General features: G+C 45.8%; 1 protein-coding gene across 2 annotated transcripts in view; it reads right to left on the reverse strand.

Moving 5' to 3' along the window:
* Sdk1 (sidekick cell adhesion molecule 1) overlaps positions 1-20,230 on the reverse strand; it is a 986,062-nt gene that overhangs the window by 138,707 nt on the left and 827,125 nt on the right. For both annotated transcript variants that reach the window (XM_023713416.1, XM_023713415.1), the window contains exons 18-22: positions 16,987-17,102; positions 15,238-15,430; positions 9,692-9,790; positions 3,380-3,571; positions 396-517 (exon numbers count right to left, since the gene is read on the reverse strand). In XM_023713416.1, the coding sequence (XP_023569184.1) occupies positions 396-517; positions 3,380-3,571; positions 9,692-9,790; positions 15,238-15,430; positions 16,987-17,102 (722 nt within the window). The remainder of the gene's footprint in view (positions 1-395; positions 518-3,379; positions 3,572-9,691; positions 9,791-15,237; positions 15,431-16,986; positions 17,103-20,230) is intronic.

The raw sequence follows: 20,230 nt of genomic DNA on the forward strand, positions 1-20,230 counted from the left end.
GGTCCCTGTGCTTTGCCAAGCTTGTTTCAAGTAGGTGCTTTAGACCACTGAGCCATCTCTCCAGCCCTCTCAATACAGAATTTTAAATAATGCTTTCAAATTCTGACTTATTTTGAGACACAATTTGAATTTTAACCCTCATTCTTGTATTTTCAATCACCTAATAGGACTCTGGTCCGGCATCTTGTTGTCTACTGACTTTCACCATCCTGTCCCCAGCATCTGCACTGACTTGTCTCCCCTTTTCCTCTTTTAGGCACAACCCCTACCCCAACTGCCCCTAGGTCTTTACCTGCTGCTGAATCATTGCAAAAAGCATCACTCCCCTGTCCCCCAAGGACAGTACTCAAGGTGCTCTTTGGAAAGCCCAGCACTCAGTTTTATGAGCCACATACCTGCCCCTCCACAATCCACCTGGAGATGGATGTCTTTCCATCGTAGCCTGGTCGGAACTGAAGTGTGGCAGAGCGAGGGCTGATGTTGGAAATGACCAGGTTAGAAGGCGCACCAGGCAGGTCTGGAGAAGGATGCAGGAAGCAAGTAGAGAGTGAAATTTCATCATGAATTATGGCAAGTATCAAACTTGTCAGCAAGGAAGCAGTTTCAACATTCTATCCTCACAAAAGGATTTGTTGTTAACCTGTGGAAGTAATAAGCAGCAGGGCTTCCCCTGGACATCAGCTAGCATGATTTTTACTCTGACAGGTCATCCATGGCTCCAGGACATCTTATGTGGCATTAAGAGACACATACCTTGTTCATCTCTGAACATCACAGGTAATTAATAGGTAGTTGGTGGATGAATTCATGTTAATTCTTGAGACTGCTGAAATGACCCCACGTGTTGGGAATTTCCCTCCCTCTCATTGTTCCCATGAGGCCCTGGAAGTCAGTATGGGGAAAGTGATGTTTCCAGGTAGCATGACAAAGCGAGGGTTCAGGTCTTGAGTCTTAGGCTTCTTGAGTCTGGTTTCTGAGGCAACCAAATGCAGGTGACAGTGCAGAACTCTTCCCATTCTGTCTGCATTTGGTTGCTTTGGCAACAAGGTGGCAGGTGGGTCCCATCATGAGGTTTCCTATGGCTTCACCATACTCATAGATAGAGAGCCTTTGGGGGTACTTCTTCCCCAAAGAGCCTATTCTGCTCAGAAATGCAACACTGGGTATTGAATGAGAGTTTATGTCATTGTGCAATGAGAAATACTCAGGAGAGAGACAGCAGGATGAAATGAAGAAGATAACATATTGCAAGCTGCTTTTAGCCTGTAGTGTACCTGAGGAGTGACTTTCTAACTTGCAATCCTGGGAGAGTCTAAAGGTTAGTCTTTTCCAGGGACAATAAAACTACTTTGGCAATCAGCTTGGTATTGGCACAGGCAGAGTCTAGGATTTTAAGGGTCCTTTCACATCTAGTTTAATGAGTTTGAAGCAGAAAATGTTTAAACCAGAGGACAAGTGACTCTCCTTTGTATTCCTCAGCTCTCTGGGCTTTTAAAAATGGCTCTTTGCTCACTAATGGATTTAAATCTCAAGCACAGCAGACAGAACACAGTTCCCCAAAAGGGATCGGGAATGCAGGATGTTTTTCCCGCTGGTACTCAGAATGCTCAGACCTGTGTAAAGACACTTTTGCGCTACTAGTGATCTGTCCTGTAAATGCAGAACAGCAGCTGTTTTGCCTCCCTTCATCCAGGCTATCAAAGGCTTATACAATCAGGTTTTCATTGCCCCTCTAGCTCCCTTTTGTGGACAGTAAGGCTGGGTGCAGAGCCTTCTGCAGGCCAACAAGCCCATGCCCTGCCTGGGGTGCACAGTGTCCAAGCCATCCTAAGAAAAACCTGGTAACTCCCATGAGATGCACTTCCAACCTTTCCCACTGTTGTGGTACACAGTCCTTCATAACAAATTAAACACTATACCATTGGTGTCACTACTGTTGTGAAAGTATTAATGCTATTTCAAATATGTGCTTTGGGAAGTAGCTTTAAACACTTTAAGTGTGTATTATGGGAACCAGATATTGTGTAACATAAATGAAAAAAAAAAAAAAAAAGATTCTCTGTTAACTGAAGACTTGAAACAATGCTGAACTGCCTTAGCCCTACATGGGTCTCCAGGAGCAGCTCTTGGCCAGCAGCAGGAATGTCACTGAGAGCTTGTCCCAAAGGAGTGTCTAGAACCTCACCCAGCTCTGTGAATCAGACCCTCAGGGTGGGCCCAGCTCTCTGCGGCAAGGCCAACCCATGAATCTGGCAGTATGAGGGCCACTTCTAGGATGGCGACCAGTGTCTACTGGGGGACAGAAAGACATAATCAAGGCACTAACTGATGGCAGAGTGACCTGGGCTCAGAGGCCTCCAGCCCATACTACAGGAGACACAGTGCCAGCAGATTCCCTTGATACTCAAGGCTGAGTGTCCCTGTTAGAGTGGCCTCAAGCCAAGAGGTAAGGGATAGTGTTCATGTGGGCTCTTGTGGTTTTTTTCACTGCATACAACTTAATTGTTTTTAGTCTCTTGAGAGCATGCATGCCACTTTCCCAGGAGACTAAACAGTTAGGATGACTGACTGGACATGGGAGAGTGCAGGGACAAAGGCTGGCTTCACAGAAGTCTTTCCAGCCTTTATGAATGAGGCAGTCTGACTTCTCAAAGCTCTGAATATGGCAAATTGACATATTTTAAGTGGTAGAAGACTCATAGCTATAATTAAGAGTGGAACCTACAGCTCCATAGTACTTTCTCCCATTCATGTACATTTGTGAACTCTGTGAAAACACATTCATTTTAAACATAAACTTTAAAATTGCAGAAGAATGAGTCAGGTAGCAATTTTCTAAAGTTGAAATGGGCAGACATTTAAGGAGATAATCTGAATTTCAAAAGGATGTGACAACAGGTGTAAGGCATACCTGCCCCAAGAAGGAAGCTTGCCATGATGGCTTATGCATGGGCATGCATACCTAGAGGAGACCAATCACCTTTTTCCTCACCAATTCTTCCTCTTCCTTCTTACTGAAAACCTCAACTCTTATGGTTCTGCAGGGTGAGCAAACCTCTGTGCTTCCTATTCTCAGTTGTAATCTGAGTGTTTCCTGAGTGTGTCCTCTTAAAGGCTTCTACCTTCCATATGGTTGCTGACCCTTTTCTCCAGTGTGTTTCCTCACAACCACACACTCATAGGAGAGACAGTAAGGAGTGTCATATGTGCTGGAAAGGGAGGGGGAAGATGGGTTAGCGTTATCTCCACACACTCAACCTGATACCCTGCTCTGTCTCAGGTACTGAGTGGGTCCTGCATGGAAATGCCACTAACGACTGTGTCACTCCCCTCTACTGGAAAAGTAAGAGCAGGGAGAGCATGCCAGCATCTTACTAACCTGGGGGTACTCCAGAGGAGATAGTGGAGGAGGTGGCCAGGCCTGCACCCGCGGCTGTCACTGCAGCCACCTCGATGGTGTAGGTGGTGAGCGATGACAGACCACGGATTTTGTATTCATGGGTCGTACTGTTGAGGGTGTGTGTGAGCCGAGAATCATTCTTCCCATATACCTCCCAGGAAATCCGATAGCCTAAAAAGATACATAAGAGTGAGTCAGGGCTTTCGCCAGGCTGAGGAGCAGGTTAGGTTGCCCTATGACCATTGTGGCAGATTTGAGAAGGTGGGGACAGGGGCCCCTCAGGGCATGAGAGGTCATGGGAGAAGCCACTGCCTGCTGAAATGGAGCTTTGAGGCAGGGCTCCTTCCTTTATGCTCTACAGAAGCCTTGCCTGGGCCCCTTCTTGTACTAAGGTGGCTTGTTCTTTGTGGTAAGACACAAGGACCTCCAGAGGATAGGATCTGGGAAATATTTGGTGGCCTTAATGCTGGTACTTGGAATAAAGAACAACTGCCAGCCTGCTGCACTCCATTAGCCTCCGCTCATCAAGTTATGGATGTGCGCCACCAATATTTCCATTTTTATGAGCTGCTATTTTTATCACAGAGTGCCCTAAATCAGGGGCTGGCTCTTGGGTCGCACATAATTTGTGGCACACTTCTACTTTTCCCTTTATGAAGTGACTGACAGATGACTTTTGTAGTTTGCACAGTGCTTTGCCTAAAGAAGTGTCTTTTCACCTGTGTGCATAAGTTTTGCTTCTAGCCCTGCCTCTCCCCCTTTTAAATATCCTGTTTTCCTAGCAAAATTTAATTTCCCCCTGTAGTCTATTCAGTCTGGTGGGGCCTCATAATCACAATTTATTCAACCTCAGATTCCATAGTGATTTGGGACTTCGAGAAAAAATACTCAACGAGTGTCTGAGTTGACCCCTTGGTGGGCATTTATGCTGTTAGAGAGTGCTTAACATGTCTGCTAAAGAGGGAAACAGTGATGTAGGGAGCTCGTGGGTCCTCGGGCGAAGGAAACTGCTGAAAACGCGTGCTTTCCTTTCTTTCTGGTCGATACTTGGGCAACACTGAAGCATTGGGCGCAGCTTAGCTTCCTTCTGTTCTGATGAAAGCAATAAATAAAGCTAGAAAGTTGTACTTGCAGGTGAACAAGAATTTAAGGAAAGCATATTGGGACTTTAATATTTTGAAAGGACAATTGATGTTAGAACTTGCTCCTGGCTCACTGTCCCCGCAGCTGTCATATCTCCCGGAGGTCTTGATGAGCTGACGCCAGAAACTCAGTCTGGGGAGAGCAGCTGGGCACAGCAAAGGGTGAAAGGCACAGAGAGGGGGCCACCCTGGTACCTTTGGGCAGCAGAGAGCCTGGAATTACACTGGCTATGGGGCAGAGAGGCCACCAGACTATGGTCTCCCGTGCAGGCTCCTGGCCGTCCCCCAGACCCTGTTCCCCTTTCCCTCCTCAGGGCCCTGACACAGGCTGGCTTGCATGGTGACCCCTGGCCTTTGCCCCCAGGTCTGGGTCTTAGATGCTGTCCTCTTCCTCTGTATTCAGCCTGCTCATCCTCCACACAGCAGCACAAACGCTATGATGTTCCGCATTAGCTTCTTTCTTCAGGCTAATTTGAGTTTGGAAATAATGGCACAATTAATAGAACAAAACCCTTTAGGACAATGAGTCCTATTGACATCAAAGCCCAGACAATTGTTTGAAGGTCCTGAGCACCTCACTAGTTCATGCAGTCAACACAAAACACCTTGGACCCTGGGGGCACTGTCACCCTCATTTCGTGAAGGATAAAATGGGGTCCAGGATGGTCCAGGCCTGTTCCACAGTGCCACACACCCTGCCTCCCATGGGGCCTCCTTTGCCACCTGCTCTATAGTGCCTGTGCAAACCTGAAAGCCACCCTGAGCTTCAGTTACACCTGATAAATCTACACAATGTCATGCTTAGGAGCCATGCTGAATGGCAGGAAGAGGCGGCCCAGTTGAATTCTACCTTGTTTGCTGGGAAATTTGGCTTAAAAGTTGTTTTTCATTAAAATTTATAAAACACAGAATTGTGCTTATCACATCAACCTGAGTTGAGACAGAATGATTCTACCATCTTCAGTAAGTGTGACATTGTTGGGATTTATTGGGACCACAATTGATCACATGACATGCTCAGATAGTTATGGACACAAACCAAAGCCACATGGACAACAGGACAAGCTTATACCTGCTTAGGAAGGTACAAGGGAAACATGGGCAGAGAGAACACGCTGGCTTGGAACATGAGGTAAAGGATGGCACGTGATTCTCCCATGGCCAGACGGATAAGGTGGGCATGTGGTGGGGCAGAATGCTGTCCCACTCTCACACTGCTCTGGGACTTTGTGGTGCACCCTAGCAGCTCTAGTCCACAACTGCTATTCGCTCTGGTGTGCGGCAGAAGGGGGAGAAGGCACTGGGGCCAGGGGCTGCATGCCTCCAGCTTGGCATCCCACCTGCTCTGAGCAACTGCCTAACTGAGACTAACGACCACAGAAGCTTCCGAAATAATTTTCTGTTGATCTGAGGTAAATTCTCTACAGGAGAGCAGTGCATCCAATCACAGACTGTCTGTCTGCATCCTGGCCCTCATAAATCAGAGTTTAGAGAGGGAGAGGGGAAGATACTGAAATTTACAATGAAGGCACAGTAGGAAATTTACTTGGGTGGGTGGGTATGTGGCTGGCCCTGTTCAGTGCTTCCTTTTCATTCTGGCCTCAAATTGGAAGAACAGGGGTGTGCACTGTGGGTGTGGGCGATAAAGCATTGTATCTGTCAGGGTTCCCCACCACATAGTATACAGGGCTTAGCTGTGAGATTTTGTGGCTAGGCCACTTGAAGCAGCAACCACAACTGCACAGGACATCCAGGGAAGGAGGCATGCCCACGAGCACTCAGTGAAACTGGCTCTGAGAGCTAGGTTCGCCTGCAAGTGTAGTTTTTCTTTTGTTTTACTTAATGAAATACTTTCAGCTCAGAGCAGGCCTGCATGGGGCTGCCAGCATGGCCCATGGGAGAGCCACATCCATTTGGGGGTACCAGAGCATCTAGTGCCAAGAGAGCTTCCCAGAGGGTCAACCTCACAGGGAGGTGATGGGTGACATCAGGCTAGGACAAAGCCACCCTAAGTGACTCTGTAGGACCTTGTCTTCTACAGCACTTCTCAAACTGGGATGCTGGTTCCACTGCAGCTTCCAGGGCACAGGTGTGCTGTACAGTTGGGGCAGGAGTGGAGGGAAGTGGAGGGTGGGCACAGTGAGGAAGGGGACAGCATGGGAAGGGCAGAGCCGGTGGTAGCATCGCCACCTGCCGCTCAGGCAGCAGCTGGAGACAGGCCTGAAAAATCCAACTGGGAAAAGCTCAAGTTCCAAAGGTCAAATTCCACAATAAGCAGAAGATGGTTGCTTGTAACTATATGTATTTGCTTAAATAAAACGCAAAAATGAGTTCATTAAGCCCCATTAGCTGGTGAGAACAGACGATCATAAACTGGAAGTATTGGCAACGCCACTTAGCCGAGATCCTGCCTCTGGCTTTCCCCTAAAGCTATAAAACGAGATTGATGGCAGTGTGTTTAGAAGGCGCACGGCTAAACCAGCCCGTGTGTCTGAAACAAGGAAACTCCTGCAGGATAGGCTATCTTGAGCTGGGCTTCTAGAACATGGCAGATTGCTTGGAACCAGCCTGGACAGACCAAAGTCACTGGCGTCTCTCGAGGCAGCCCCATTTCTGCTCTCAGAGGCCAACATGGCTCCTATGCAGACCATGGAAGGGCCCGTTAGGGTCTGCACTAAAGCCTTCTCCTCCTGTGGTGCTTCCTGCTGCTCCTGCCCTCTCCCAACTTCCGCCCGTTTGTTCTTGTCTTTGAGAGATGGGAAGCAATACTTGCCATCCTGTACAGAGCAGGTTTCAGCACAGCAAACGATCAGCTTGGGGGTGACAGTTTTCCAGTCCTGGAATCAGGATGCTGTTTGATGTATTTCATTAGTCCTGGAAGTAGGATGCTGTTTTGGATATTTCAGACTATGACCTCCTGAAGGCAGACCCAGATGGACATGTTTACCTTATTTCAAGTTAAGGTTCAGGGGAAAACAGCTCCAAAGGCCCCATGAGTGTGATGTGAGCACTGGGCTCGGTAGGAGCCTCTGGGGGATCTGGCAGATCACAGGCATTTATGGTGAGCAGCGATGGGCTGGTGCCAGATGTGCGGCTGGATGGGGCAGAAAGGAGGAGTTCCTGCAGGCAGGCGGCTCCCAGGCTGAGCCTGGGGTACCTGGGACACTGCAGGAAGCTGAGGCAACAGACAAGTCCCTACTGCGTAAGTTACCTGCCTGTGGAGCTTGGTTTCAAGATGGCACCGTCCTCCCTGCCTTTGGGCATTTCCTATCTGTCCCAGCACAGCAGAGTGTTCAGCAATTTCTGTGATAAGCAGACAAGTGCCCCAGAAAAGCCATCACAGAAGAGGGACAGAGGTGGCAGGTCCAATGTGATTGCTTGATGTGAGCAACTGGATGGCTGGGGCACACAGCTTTTCCTTTCACTTACTGAAAGCCACTATTTAGTGGTTAGCATATAAAATGGAAGTTACTAGATGCTGCAATGAGCTAATGAGCAGTACCGTTAGCTGTATATTTGGCTTGGAACTTCGGGAAATCAACTGAGAGCTGCTGATGGGGGAAGAGAGGGATCTCTGGATAGGACAGGAGCACCGCTAGTACTCTGCTCCAGTACATGACTGTAGAGGAGGACAGAACACAGATGCAGACACCAGGTCCAAATACCAGATGGGCTACCTGCAGCTGTAGGACAAGTCGAGTGGGGAATAGAAAGCAGCAATCTGAAGTGCTGGTGTCCCCTGCAGGGGAGGCCAGGGACAGCATTTGCTGTACTCTCCAGCACCTTGGTAGGAGGTAGTAGGGGTGCCATAGTACGGCAGCTGGGTCACAGGTATTGGCCACCATTCTTGTCTCCAGGCAACACATTCCCTGCGCAGGTTCTGGTCACCAGGAGAGCCGGAGTTCGCATTAGGAACTGTGAGGCACTCCAGGAGTTGGGCAGGCTCATGGGAGTCTGAAAGCATGGTGGCTGTGTGACCAGCTCTTGATGGACTTACTCCTTGATGTACTCAAACTAGGGCCTCTGAAACTGCCAACCTGGCTGTGAAATCTTTAGGGACAAGCCCCTGATGGGACATGACACACCACTGGGGAAGTCTTTGCTGAATGCTGGCATCTGTGCCCAGTACATGCATGGTCAGACTGCCATAGTTGACGAAGCTTATGTGAAACTGTAATGAATGGTTTATAAAAGCCTCTGGGCCAGGCAGCAGGCCAGCCCTGCAATACAGTGTGCCTCAATTAACCCAATTGTGGAGGGTTAATTGAGGCATACTGTGTTCCAATGCCCACAGCTGGAATGAGGGTCTACAGGGGGCCTGTAGGGTGGTTCATGGTGCTTGAAGCAGGGAATGAGGGCCTTGGGGGCTATCTGTACCTTCCCATGGAAGGAACCCCTCCAACTTCATCCAGGTCAAAGTTGTATTGGTTTTACCAAATCAGAAGCACCCCTCTGAAGTTTAAACTTTAACCTGAATGTTTTTCAGCAACCTCTTCTATAAAACAAAACCATCAAAAGTCCTGCAAAAAGTGAGCTGTTTCCTTGAAGGGGCTTCGTGTGGCGGGGGAGTCCCGATGGAAAGGGTAACCACATGCAGCCCACCATCAAGCCCCACTCAGGACCTTCTGGGGCTGGCTCTCCATTTGCCTCTACTTTCTTCTGTGTTTTTCACCAGAGGCACAATGGGGAGGAGAAGAATAAGAGATGTAGATTCAAGAGGTGAGGCCACCATCCTGGCCTCGCTGAATGTGTCGCTGTGTGGAGGACCGGGAGGTTGGTGTGTGAGCACAGGGGCTGGCCTCTGTCCTACTGGCTGCATCTGAAAACATGCCTGCCCACCACAGCCTTTCATTGCATACTCACAGAATATGGAAAGGCCACACGCTCTCTCTGAGCTTCAGTTTTCCCCAGACTTTGAGGGTGCTTCCCAGACAAAGAAATGACCCCATCTCTGAATAGTCCCAGTCCTGGGGCTGTGACTGCTGCATGGCTAGGCAGACGTTACCCAGATCCCAGGAAGTCTGGGACATGGGCCCACCCTCTGTGGTTTGGCTAGACACTACAGCTATCTCTTTGTGGTATGGCAAACTCATGATTTGGTTTTGGATGGCAGGCTGCTCCCCTGTGATGATGGGAGGCAGACGCTCACCTGTAATGATGCCATTCTTCTCCAGAGGCTCCTGCCAGCTGACCTTGAGTGATGTGTCCAGGATCTCTGTGAAGCTCAGGTGGCCCACAGCTCCCGGTTCTGCCAATTAAAAGTAGAGGCACCTGTTAGCCCCAGAGTCTTATTCTCTTTTGATTGGATTTATGTGGTAGGTTCTGACTATGGAGAGGAAGTGGTAAGCCAGGGCCACAAGAAACCTGCAGGAAACATTGGGAAAATGCAAGTGGGACAGTGGAACTGGTATTGAAAGCCTCCTAGATGCCACCATGTGAATTGACACTGGAGGTGGTGCTGGTCTTCAGACCTCGCTGCACCGTGCATGAGCTCATCACTAAAGGTCCCAAAGTCTTCACTCTCTCTTCTATGAAGTAGGGAGAGTAAACATGACTTTTCAAGGTGACTGAGAGAATAAAATAATAAAACATGGGGCATTGGTATGCCCTTGACACTATGAGGGAACTTTCAGCAGCAGCTTCTTATAGTCAGAGGAAACAGTCATTTCTAAGATGAGATGATTGCCACCAAGAGAAGAGCCCAAAACAAGAGTTAGTGACTTAAGCTTATGAACATTTGGCTGTAAAACAGATAGATGATGGAGGAACCTAGCACAGAAAGACTGGGAATGAGACACCTACAGGCTGGCAACACCGTTCTCCTCAGTTTAGAGCCCTTTCACGTTTCTGCCCCATCCTTACGTATTGGTCTCCACTGCATGTTGGTTGCATGATGGTCCAGAGGGAGAAGTGGGGCTGGGGGTAGACATGCTCTGAGCAAGGGGCCTTGCAGCAGCAGTGGCAGCAACTATGCAGGGCCTGGGGTACAGTGGAAAAGGTGATGCTTAGGAGGGAGCTGGAGGGGTGATGCCCACTGTGCACCATGCTGGGTGCTGGGTGGATCTCACAGGCATCCTCTGGTCTGGAGTTTCCTGATCAATTGCTGCTGGTTTGCTCAGGTCTGCTTGCTTCAGAGCCTAAAGCCTCACAGACAATGAATGCTCCCCATGTCTACCCCTTTCCATTCCCAATATGGGAGAAATATAAGGGAACAAGTCCTATCAAAGGCAACAGAGGAAGGAAATAAGATGCCTGGCAAGGAGACAAGAGCAAGATTGGTGCATGCGTATCTTGGTGGGGAACCTGCCCTGGCCACGCACAGAATACCCAGCTCTCTCTTGAGCCTATTAGGTGAGCCACACCAAGATTTTTACTCATAAAAACGCATTTAAAAAATCTTAAAGTCAAGGGAGAGCATGAAGTCAAGGGAGCTGCCTATCTTGCAGAACAGGGGTCTGTGGATTCCTGCAGCGAGGCTTTGCTGCACCGCAGGCCTGGCCCTGGCTCCTGCTGGCCTTGTCTGCACAGGAGAAGGATTTTTAGGTGAATTTAATACTGCATTCCCAAGTGGTACTTAGACAATACTTTCTAATACAGCTTGTGAATTTTTTAAAAAATGGTAACAGTTTTGAAAACCACACTCACCTGAGTGAAACCTGCAAGATGTTAGGAAGAACTCAAACACTGACAAATACCACTTTCCTCACATGGCAGACAAGAAAATAGAAGGGCTGTCAGGACCATGTCATCCTCCCCCAGCCTGAGCATGCAGAAAGACATTCTGATGGGTCTGAACTGACGTGTTCTTTTTCGATAGATGGTATAGCAAAAGACGCTTTTTGTTCCTTTTTATGTTTTCCGTGTTTCTGCTTCCTGGATTCATGCCCAAATGTGCTGCCCTCTACTCTGCTGGAACCAGCTAACAAATTCATAATCTGTTCCTCTTTTCTCCCCCCTCCCAAACGTTTTTGTATCCCATTGGAACTTTGGAGAGTAGACCTGGTGCAGGAGACAACAGCCAACTTTGTCGACACACAAGAGATGTCTCTCGAGGACCCAAGCTCAGATTTCTCTTTCCTGGCTGAACCTCAGCACTGCCTTCAATTTCATATTTACAAGAACACTCTGTCTCTCCAAATAGGATAAGCAGGCTAAACCACAAGAACAGGAAGTCTGTTCAGTTAGCAAATTCTAAAAGGGTGATAGTGATAGTGTCTTTGCTTGCTGAAAAGCAGATGCCATGGCAAAATATACATGTTTTAGGCGCTCACTGAACATGTACCAAGACAGACCACATCCTGTGCCCAAATCCTAAAATTTAATAGAATTGAAATTAGAGAAAATGTGTTCTCCCATAATGGAGTCAGACTGGAAATCAATAATGGAAAGACACTAGGAAAATCTCCAAACACATGGACATTAGTTATCATTCTTCTAAACAATCCATGGGTCAAAGAGGAAGTCTTATAGGAAAAAAGAACACATACAACCAAATGAAGGTAAAAATATGGCACATCAAAATATGAGTGATGTAGCTAAAACAGCATTAAAACTGAAATTTGTAGCTCTGAATAGTTATGCTAGGAATGAGGAAAAGGCTCAAAATAATAATCTAAGTGTTCCTTTCAAGAAGTTAGAAAAAGCAGAGAAAAATCCAAAACAAGCAGAGGGAAGGAGACTATAAAGAGCTGAAACAAATAATATTAAAATATGAAATAATAGAGATAATCAATGAATCAAGAAGCTCGTTCTTTTTAAAAATTCAGCAGCATTGATGAACCTCTGAAAAAAAATGACAAAGTTAAAAAAAAAAGAAGATACATGTCTCCAGTGTCAGGAATAAAATGGAGATCTGTACAGTGCCTATCCCACTGAAAAGATAAGAAAGAAACTTGACAAATAATTTTATAATCATAAATCCAAACTCTTCAAAGGTCAATTCCTAAAGAAGAACAAACCACTAAAACTCAACCAAACTGGGCATGGTGGCATAAGCTTGTAAATCCAGCACTTGCTAGGCTCAGGCAGGAGGATTGCTACAAGTTCCAGGAAAGCCTGAGCTATACAGTGAGTTTAGATGCTAGTCTGGACTATATAGAAAGACCTTGTGTCAAAACAAAAGGAAAAACAAACAAAAACTCAACCAAGATGAAATGGACAACCTGAAAAATTCCATAACCATCAAACAGATTGAATTTATAATTTAAAACATCCTAAGGAAGAAATCCCCAGATCCAGAGGGTTTCACTCTAAAATTATACCCAATATTTAAAGAAAAATTGACACCAATTTGATACATCCCTTCCAAAATGGAGAAAATTTTTTTTATGAGATCAGTATCACCTTGATACTAAAGCCAGATAGAGCACAGGGAAAAAATAGGAGACCACAGACCAATATCTCTCATGAACCAGGATGCCAAAATCCTCCATAAAATATCCACCAAGTTAATCCAGCAGCATATAAAAAGAATTACACACCATGACCAAGTGGGATTTGTTCCAAGAGCACAAGACTGTTTCAACATTTCAAAATCAATCAATGTAATCCAACATATCAACAAGGTAAGATGAAAAACCACATGATCACATCAACGTATACAGTAAAAGCAAGTGAAGAAATCCAACTTGTATTCATGACAGAAACTCAACAAATTGAGGGTGGAACAGTGGGGATTGACCCCAGCTTGATAAAGAACATCTGCAAAAATTATCCTACTTAGGGGTGAAAGGCTAATGCTTTCCCTTTGAGATGGAGAACAGGAAAGAATGGCTGCTTTCAATATAGTAGGAGTTCTAGCCAGTGCCAACAAGGCAAGAAGAAAGACAAAAGGTGTGTAGATTAGGGTGAAAAAGAGCACAGAAGGGTGGCTACATAAGAGGAATCCTGGGGACCTCTGTGGTGTGGGGAGCATGGAGGGCTTTGGATTTGGTGGTTGGGACATACACCTCCACGTGCTACACACTGTGGAGAACTCGGTGTGCATGTGCAGAGGAGGATGAGCAAAACTGGACAAATTCAAATTAGGCCCCTGACCAGTGCCAATGTTGGAACACTGTCTGTGATGCTAGACTATAGTTTTAGAATGAAAGCATTGGTAAGAGCCAGACAAATATATATGGGCATCTCAGTGCTGATTCTTACAGTTCCATGGGAATCTGTAACTGTCAATAAAAAAACTGAGTTCAATATATCATAGAAGACAGACTAAAGTTAGATATAAGAAGAACTTCTAGGATCAACTAACAGCAACAATAGGGCTGTTTTTGTTTTGTTTTATTTTTTTAGCTTTGAAAGAGGGGTCAGCATCTCAAAAGATCCAAATCCATTCTACTTTTCCTGACACAGACCTGTGGGGGCAGCAGGTAGGCAGTGTGCAAATCATGTTACTAAGGGGTAGGAGGGCATGAGCAGTCAGGGGTCAAGGCAACAGTTTACATGGAAAGCAAATAAGGAGCTCACTGGGCAACTCCATGGGGCAGCTTACTTCACCCTGGATGAGACAGATGTGCCCAGATTGGAAGGCCAGAGAGAAGATGCCCATGACCAGGTCATTAGAAGGAAGAGTAGATAGGACCATGAAAGGGGCTGAGCAGAGAGGAAGAGGAACAGAACACAGGGTGGAACAGCAGGGAGTGAGGCGGTGTGTTCTGGGAGGCTTGGACTTCTGTGGTGCACATGCTAGGCAAGTAGAGAGGGGCACGGGGAGCTGAGCCAGACCATGACCCAGACCAGCAGACCTGGGGGGAGCTGGTGAGAGATGAGGGCAGCCCGGTGGAACTTAAAAATCATAAACATCTTTGGCTTTATCTCTCCTCTTAAAGGGAAGTACATACTGTGGTAGACATGAAAAAATACTGAAAAATACTAAGAAAATACAAAAAAAAATCTATCAATGTATCACAGAAACAGCAACTCTCAGAATTACATATAAATGTATGCTGATTAAATTTAGATCTCATATGGCTTTGTAGACTTTTTAAACTTAATTTTAAATCACAACCATTAATCCCCTAATTATTGATCTTTAAAGTTTCATTTTAAAAATAGTTGTAAAATATTCATTATACTGTCACTCTGGTTTTTTTTCCCAGTCCTTCCCATTTGAATCATTTGAATGCTTTCATTTAAAAAAAAAAAAATCACAACTGTGACAAACCTTTTTGTATATCATCTCGCAATGTGGCTGATTATTTTCTAGGGAAGGTACCACTAGCCACTGTTTTCCTGTCACATCAGTGGGCCTGAGAATGAAGAAACTGCAGTTTCCTACAGACCAGATGGAGATGACGCAAAGCCAAGGGCAGGGGCTCAGAGATGCAGGGCTGAGACATCCCCAGTAGGGTCAGAAGGAGGGGTGGGGGCTGCAGTGGTGAGCAAGGAAGGAGGTAAGAGGACTGGAAGTCGACATCTGGGCTTGGCAAGACCGCAGGAGCAGCCCTCCACCTCTGTCCCCAGAGCTGCCTCCTCTGGCCTGGCTCTTTCTGTCTCTCAGGTGCCACTATCCCTCAGGTGTGACTGGTGCCTGGGATGACCAGGGTGGGGTGGGGGTGGTGAGCCAATGGTAAGTACTCTGAGTCCCTGGCTTCCTCACATGGCTTCTGGGCTGGCTGGTGCTGGATGTGGCAGGACCACGTGCTCCACACCTGACTCAAGGCGCAGGAACTTGGAGGGGCCAGGGAGAGCAGTACTCACTGTCCTCGTGAGTCCACACAAGCTGTGGGGTGCTTGGGGGCCCATCGCCTGGCGTGGTGAAGCACAGGACAGAGGTGAAGTAAGCAGTGAACTTCTTCAGGTTCGTGATGTACCCGTGGTGGATTCCATGGAAATCTGGGGCAATGGTGACCACAGTGACTGCCTCAGGGACATCTGCTGGCCAGGCTAGAAGCTGAGGAGAGATGAGTGAAGAGAGATCCTTTAAAAGTGTCCTTCCTCACACAAGCCTCAATTACAATTTTAAAGGAAGCATAGTCACAATTAAACCCATAAATTCTATACTGTGTACTTGAAAAAAGTCACTTTTAAAGATATTTCACAGATGATTATATACAAATGCAAGTGTATGTATACATGCATATATATTTTAAACATGTACATATAAACAAATTAATGACTTTGATCCTTTTGGGAGTAAAGGACTCTTCTGCAAACCTTCACAGACCTCTCTCCATGTCCGCTTGTACTGATCATCTGTTTCTTAACCATGGGGACAGTGACCACACTGTCTGTTAATTCAGTCAAATCAATCATTTATAATTCATATTGCATTAGTTTCCTGAGAAGGAATTCAGGACACTGGTTACAATTTTAAAGAAAAATTATAGATGCATATTCCAAGGAAGGCTGCTTCATGTTTTGGCAACATTAGGAGCCCGTGTGAGTTTTCATTTCTTTGACACCAAACATCTCTCAGACCAATTAGCTCTGAAGGCTCCCTGCTGCAGGCCCCACCTCGTGTCCACAGATCACACTGACCGCCCAGCCCTCCCAGCCCTCAAATGAGCATGGCTGTCTCTCCAGTCAGACCTGGCAGGAGAGTCAAGAGGGCAGAAGCATCTGGGCTGATCAGTGTGATTTGCTTTCAAAACAGCTTCTGATTTTGGATACTTCTGAGGGAAAAAGAAAGGCAGGGACAGTTTTTAGCTCTGTCTGCCTTTTTAGGAGACAAATAAGTGTTTTAGGAAGATGAACCCAAATGAGAAAATAAAAGGAACCATGTGTCTGGGAAATGATTCACTCTGAAGCTGAAATCACTCACTTCGAACAGAGAGGATGGAATTCCTTCTGCACAAAGGTCTCCCTGAGTGCCCCAGCCCGGAGGGAGTAGTATCAGTATGTTGTGCATCCACCGAGGGTGGCTCTCAGGCCAACCAGGGGAAGGGGACTGCAGTGAAAGCTACGCCATACCTTTCAAATTGCACCTGATCTCATCTATGAAACAGATTCGGGGGAAGGTAGGTAGTAGGAATTTGTGTTTCTAATTTGGCTTTGGCAGAAACTCTGAACCAACTGGTCTCTTCTTTAAACAGAATTCTCCCTAAAGCAGAGAAGGGGTGGAATGAACCTTCCTCCTGGATATAACCGCTTGCCCTCTGCTCGGAGCCTGCGCTACGTCCAGCAAGAAGTGGCTTGGACACATGCTGACTCCCATCACCCCACACAGCTCTCCCACTAGCCACTGAGAATGAACGGCCTTTCTCATAAGGAGCTTCTCTCTTATGCATGCATGACCCATTGTCTTGATAACTGATCCTTTGAGTTTCTGAACCAGGAGAGCTGATGGTAGGACCTTGGATAAATGGTGACCCTACTAAGGTCGAAACACTCTGCATTTGGTGTCTGGAGTTCCTGATGGAATGGGAAGGACAGCTGCCCTGGCATGACCATAGGATGGCCACAAAGCAGGACAGCTACCCTGAGGCTCCAAGCCAGGCTGGTAGTTACCTTATATCCCTGGTTGATGCCATTGACGAACTGCTGCGGTGGTGGGTTCCACAGGAACTGGACAGTGGTGGAGTTCACGGCTTCTGCTTGTACATTCTGTGGGGGCGCGGTGGGCACTGTTCGAGGGGTTGTAGAAGACAGCAAAACAAATGGCAGGAGGCACCATGGGGAGGAGAGATGAAAGAGAAAGCCTCAGCTGCAACTCATGATTCACAGGCAATTACAGTACTGAGAACAGGGGAGCTTGATGAATGTTTTTGGAAGCTAATAGTGACATTACAAAGAAAGAGAATTGGGCTCTTTCTCATTCTCTGTTGCAGAATTCCTTAAGGCACAGGCAGAAAACTGGACTAGACCATCTTCTCATTCCACAGATGAGACTTTACCATGGATGCAAGATGAGGAGCAAACAAAACCTTTCTCTAATTCCTTTTTCTACTATCCACTAGTTGAGATCATGACCAAGTTTCATCTAAAAATCACCCATGACCAACACATACTCCCTGCCATTATGCACAACTATTTCAAGCTAAATTATTCTGTATTGTAAAGAAACAAACACAACAAAGCTGTCACCTCCTTCCTGTATGTATTGCTGTTTATGTATCTGGAAGATAAACTTCTCTTTGTCAACAAGGGCAACTATTTTTGTACTTTTCCTCTCTCTCTTTTATTGAACAGCTATAGAATCCAGTGATACACCTGTCTTCAAGGAACATATATCCTAGGGAAGATGACACCACAAAGGCAACCAGGGCAGCAAAGGCACAGGGCAGAAGGGCTGTCTCTGCTGGGAGGGGGAAAGCCTTCATGTAGGATGTGTTGGAAGAAGGGCTCAACTTCGGAGGGTACCAAGTCTGAGAACCGCACTCTTGGCTGGGCATAGTGAGGAAATCAAATCATGGTATCAGAAAGGAGCCTGGTGAGAGAAGGAAATGATCCGTATGGCTGGTTGGGGGTGTGGGGGAAAGGGGGTTAAAGGGGATGATGAGTCTTCTTCGGTATTAACATACAATGGCCAGTGTTGTACATGGTGGACAATGAGGGATTGAAATTTTCTGGAAAAGGCAATGATGTGACAGGACTAGCTTTCAAGGAGGATGACCTGGTGATCAACAAATAGCAGACTAGGCTGGATCTTTGGACTTTGGAGGGCTGAAGGGAACCAGTCCTGGTTCTTTTGGTGCTCATTTCAAAAGTTAAACATGGAAGCCCAAAGGATCCTTCAGATCCAGGCAGAGAAGGAAAGATGAAAGCCTGCCACCACATGGCTAGAATGTGGTCCTGCTTAAAAGTCCATTTCCCACAGCTTTCTTCTTCATAGCCCTATCTCATCAAACCAAGATGAAAAACCTGAAAATTTATCATGCTCTCCTGTCTTCTCTTTCAAGTCATGCTCTCTTTCCATTTGCTGTTGGCCATGGCCTTGGAATGCCTTAGGCCGGTGTTGGTGAACCTCTCAGAGTTTTCAGTGATACAAACAACCCCCTGTAGCACACATGCTATAGGTTCACGATTTCCCTAGGTCCTCCCACCACAAGTCACCAAGAAACCCTTGACACCTCTTTTTTAGCACCCGCATAAAATGTGTGTTAAAAGTTGCCACAGGGATAGCTGTGCCTGGGATCTAGAAAGTTGGACAGAACGTCCTGTCTACCAAAAACAAGAAAAAGCTGAAAAACAACAAAATCATAAATTTGTAAGAGTCAACAGAGAGCTGAAGTTGAATGAAAGCTGTAGACGTTGGCGGGGGGGAGAGAGACAGACAGACAGACAGATAGACAGACAGACAGACAGAGACAGACAGACAAAGACAGAAAGAGAGAGAGACAGAGAGCCAGAGCCAGAGTCAGAGAGTTGCTTCCATGTAAGTGGGTAAGGACTATTCAAGTGACATCCTTAACCTGCTGATTGTGGTCACATAATAGGAGAGTTTTGGGGAGCTGTAGACTCACAAAACAGATACTTTACACACAGACGAACAAAGAAAGTGAAGAGCATTTCATTGAAGAATTTCATCAATCATTTGAAGAATAATTAAACCAATTTAAAGCATTACTGATACCAAATATTAGGAAAAAAATTAAAAATCATAGGCCAATGTTCCTTGTCAAAAAATTATAACAAAGTGTTAGAAAATAAGATTTCACAACATGTAAAAATCATAATCTATCCTGGTCAAGTTGGATTTATCTTATAAATGCAAAGCTGTTGAATATTCAAATATCAATCAAGGTAAAACATATCAATAGAATACAGTAAAACAAACATGATTATATGAGCAGGTTTAGAAAAGGCATTTGATAAATTTTAACATCTAGTTATTAAAATGAAACAAAAACCTTTATATTAGCTGCAGGACTGTAATCCCAGAACTCAGAGTCTGAGCCAGGAGGATTGCCAGGAGTTTCAGGCCAGCATGGGATATACAGTGAGTTGAAGTCCAGGCTGAACTATGTAGTGAAAACAAAAAAAACCAAAAACTCTAAGCAAAATAGGAGTTGAAAGGAATTTTATAAACTTGGTAAAGTCCATCTATGAATCAGCTGCCTCTAACATCCTATTTAAGACAATAGGCTGAACATGTTCTCCCTAAGATCAAAGATAAGACTAAGATGTTTTTCTCACTATTTTCTTTCTGGAAGTACAAATTTGTGTAGTAATGCAAGAAAAAGAAATAAAAGACCCACATTCTGGGGCATGGGGAAGCCGCTGCCCACTCACAGGCAGTATTATTATCTCAGTAGAAAATATTCTCTACGGCTTTCACAGAGAGCAAATTGGTCAAGCAATGGCCGTGACTCATCCACATGGCTGACACTGACAAAGGATCTGCAAACTGTGGTACAGGGTTACAGGATAAATCCTGAGGATACTTGACTGACCTTATCAGATACAAAAGTTACATTTCTTGTATACAGGTCTTGCTTTATCTTGGTCTTAACCATCCAGCAGAAAAGTATAAAAACGAGGTATATAAAGTACAGCCATATTAATATGCTGAGCTGTGAAAAGCTCAAGTCAACAATTTCTGTGGATAACCCACTACTATTGTGGACTGCTGGACTATGTTGGACTGTTTTGCTGAATTCATGCACTTATAGTATTTAGATGCCAAAGGAAAACCCATTTATGACAGGACTAAACAAAAAAAGGTGATACAAAGGAAGGACCATTTTGTATCTATATAGTGAGGTTAAGCTTAATAGCCTAAGTAGTTTGATAATAACAATAAGCTTGTCTT

This window comes from Octodon degus, unplaced genomic scaffold, assembly GCF_000260255.1.
Source record: "Octodon degus isolate 3935 unplaced genomic scaffold, OctDeg1.0 scaffold00031, whole genome shotgun sequence".
Taxonomy (NCBI): Eukaryota; Metazoa; Chordata; class Mammalia; order Rodentia; family Octodontidae; genus Octodon; species Octodon degus.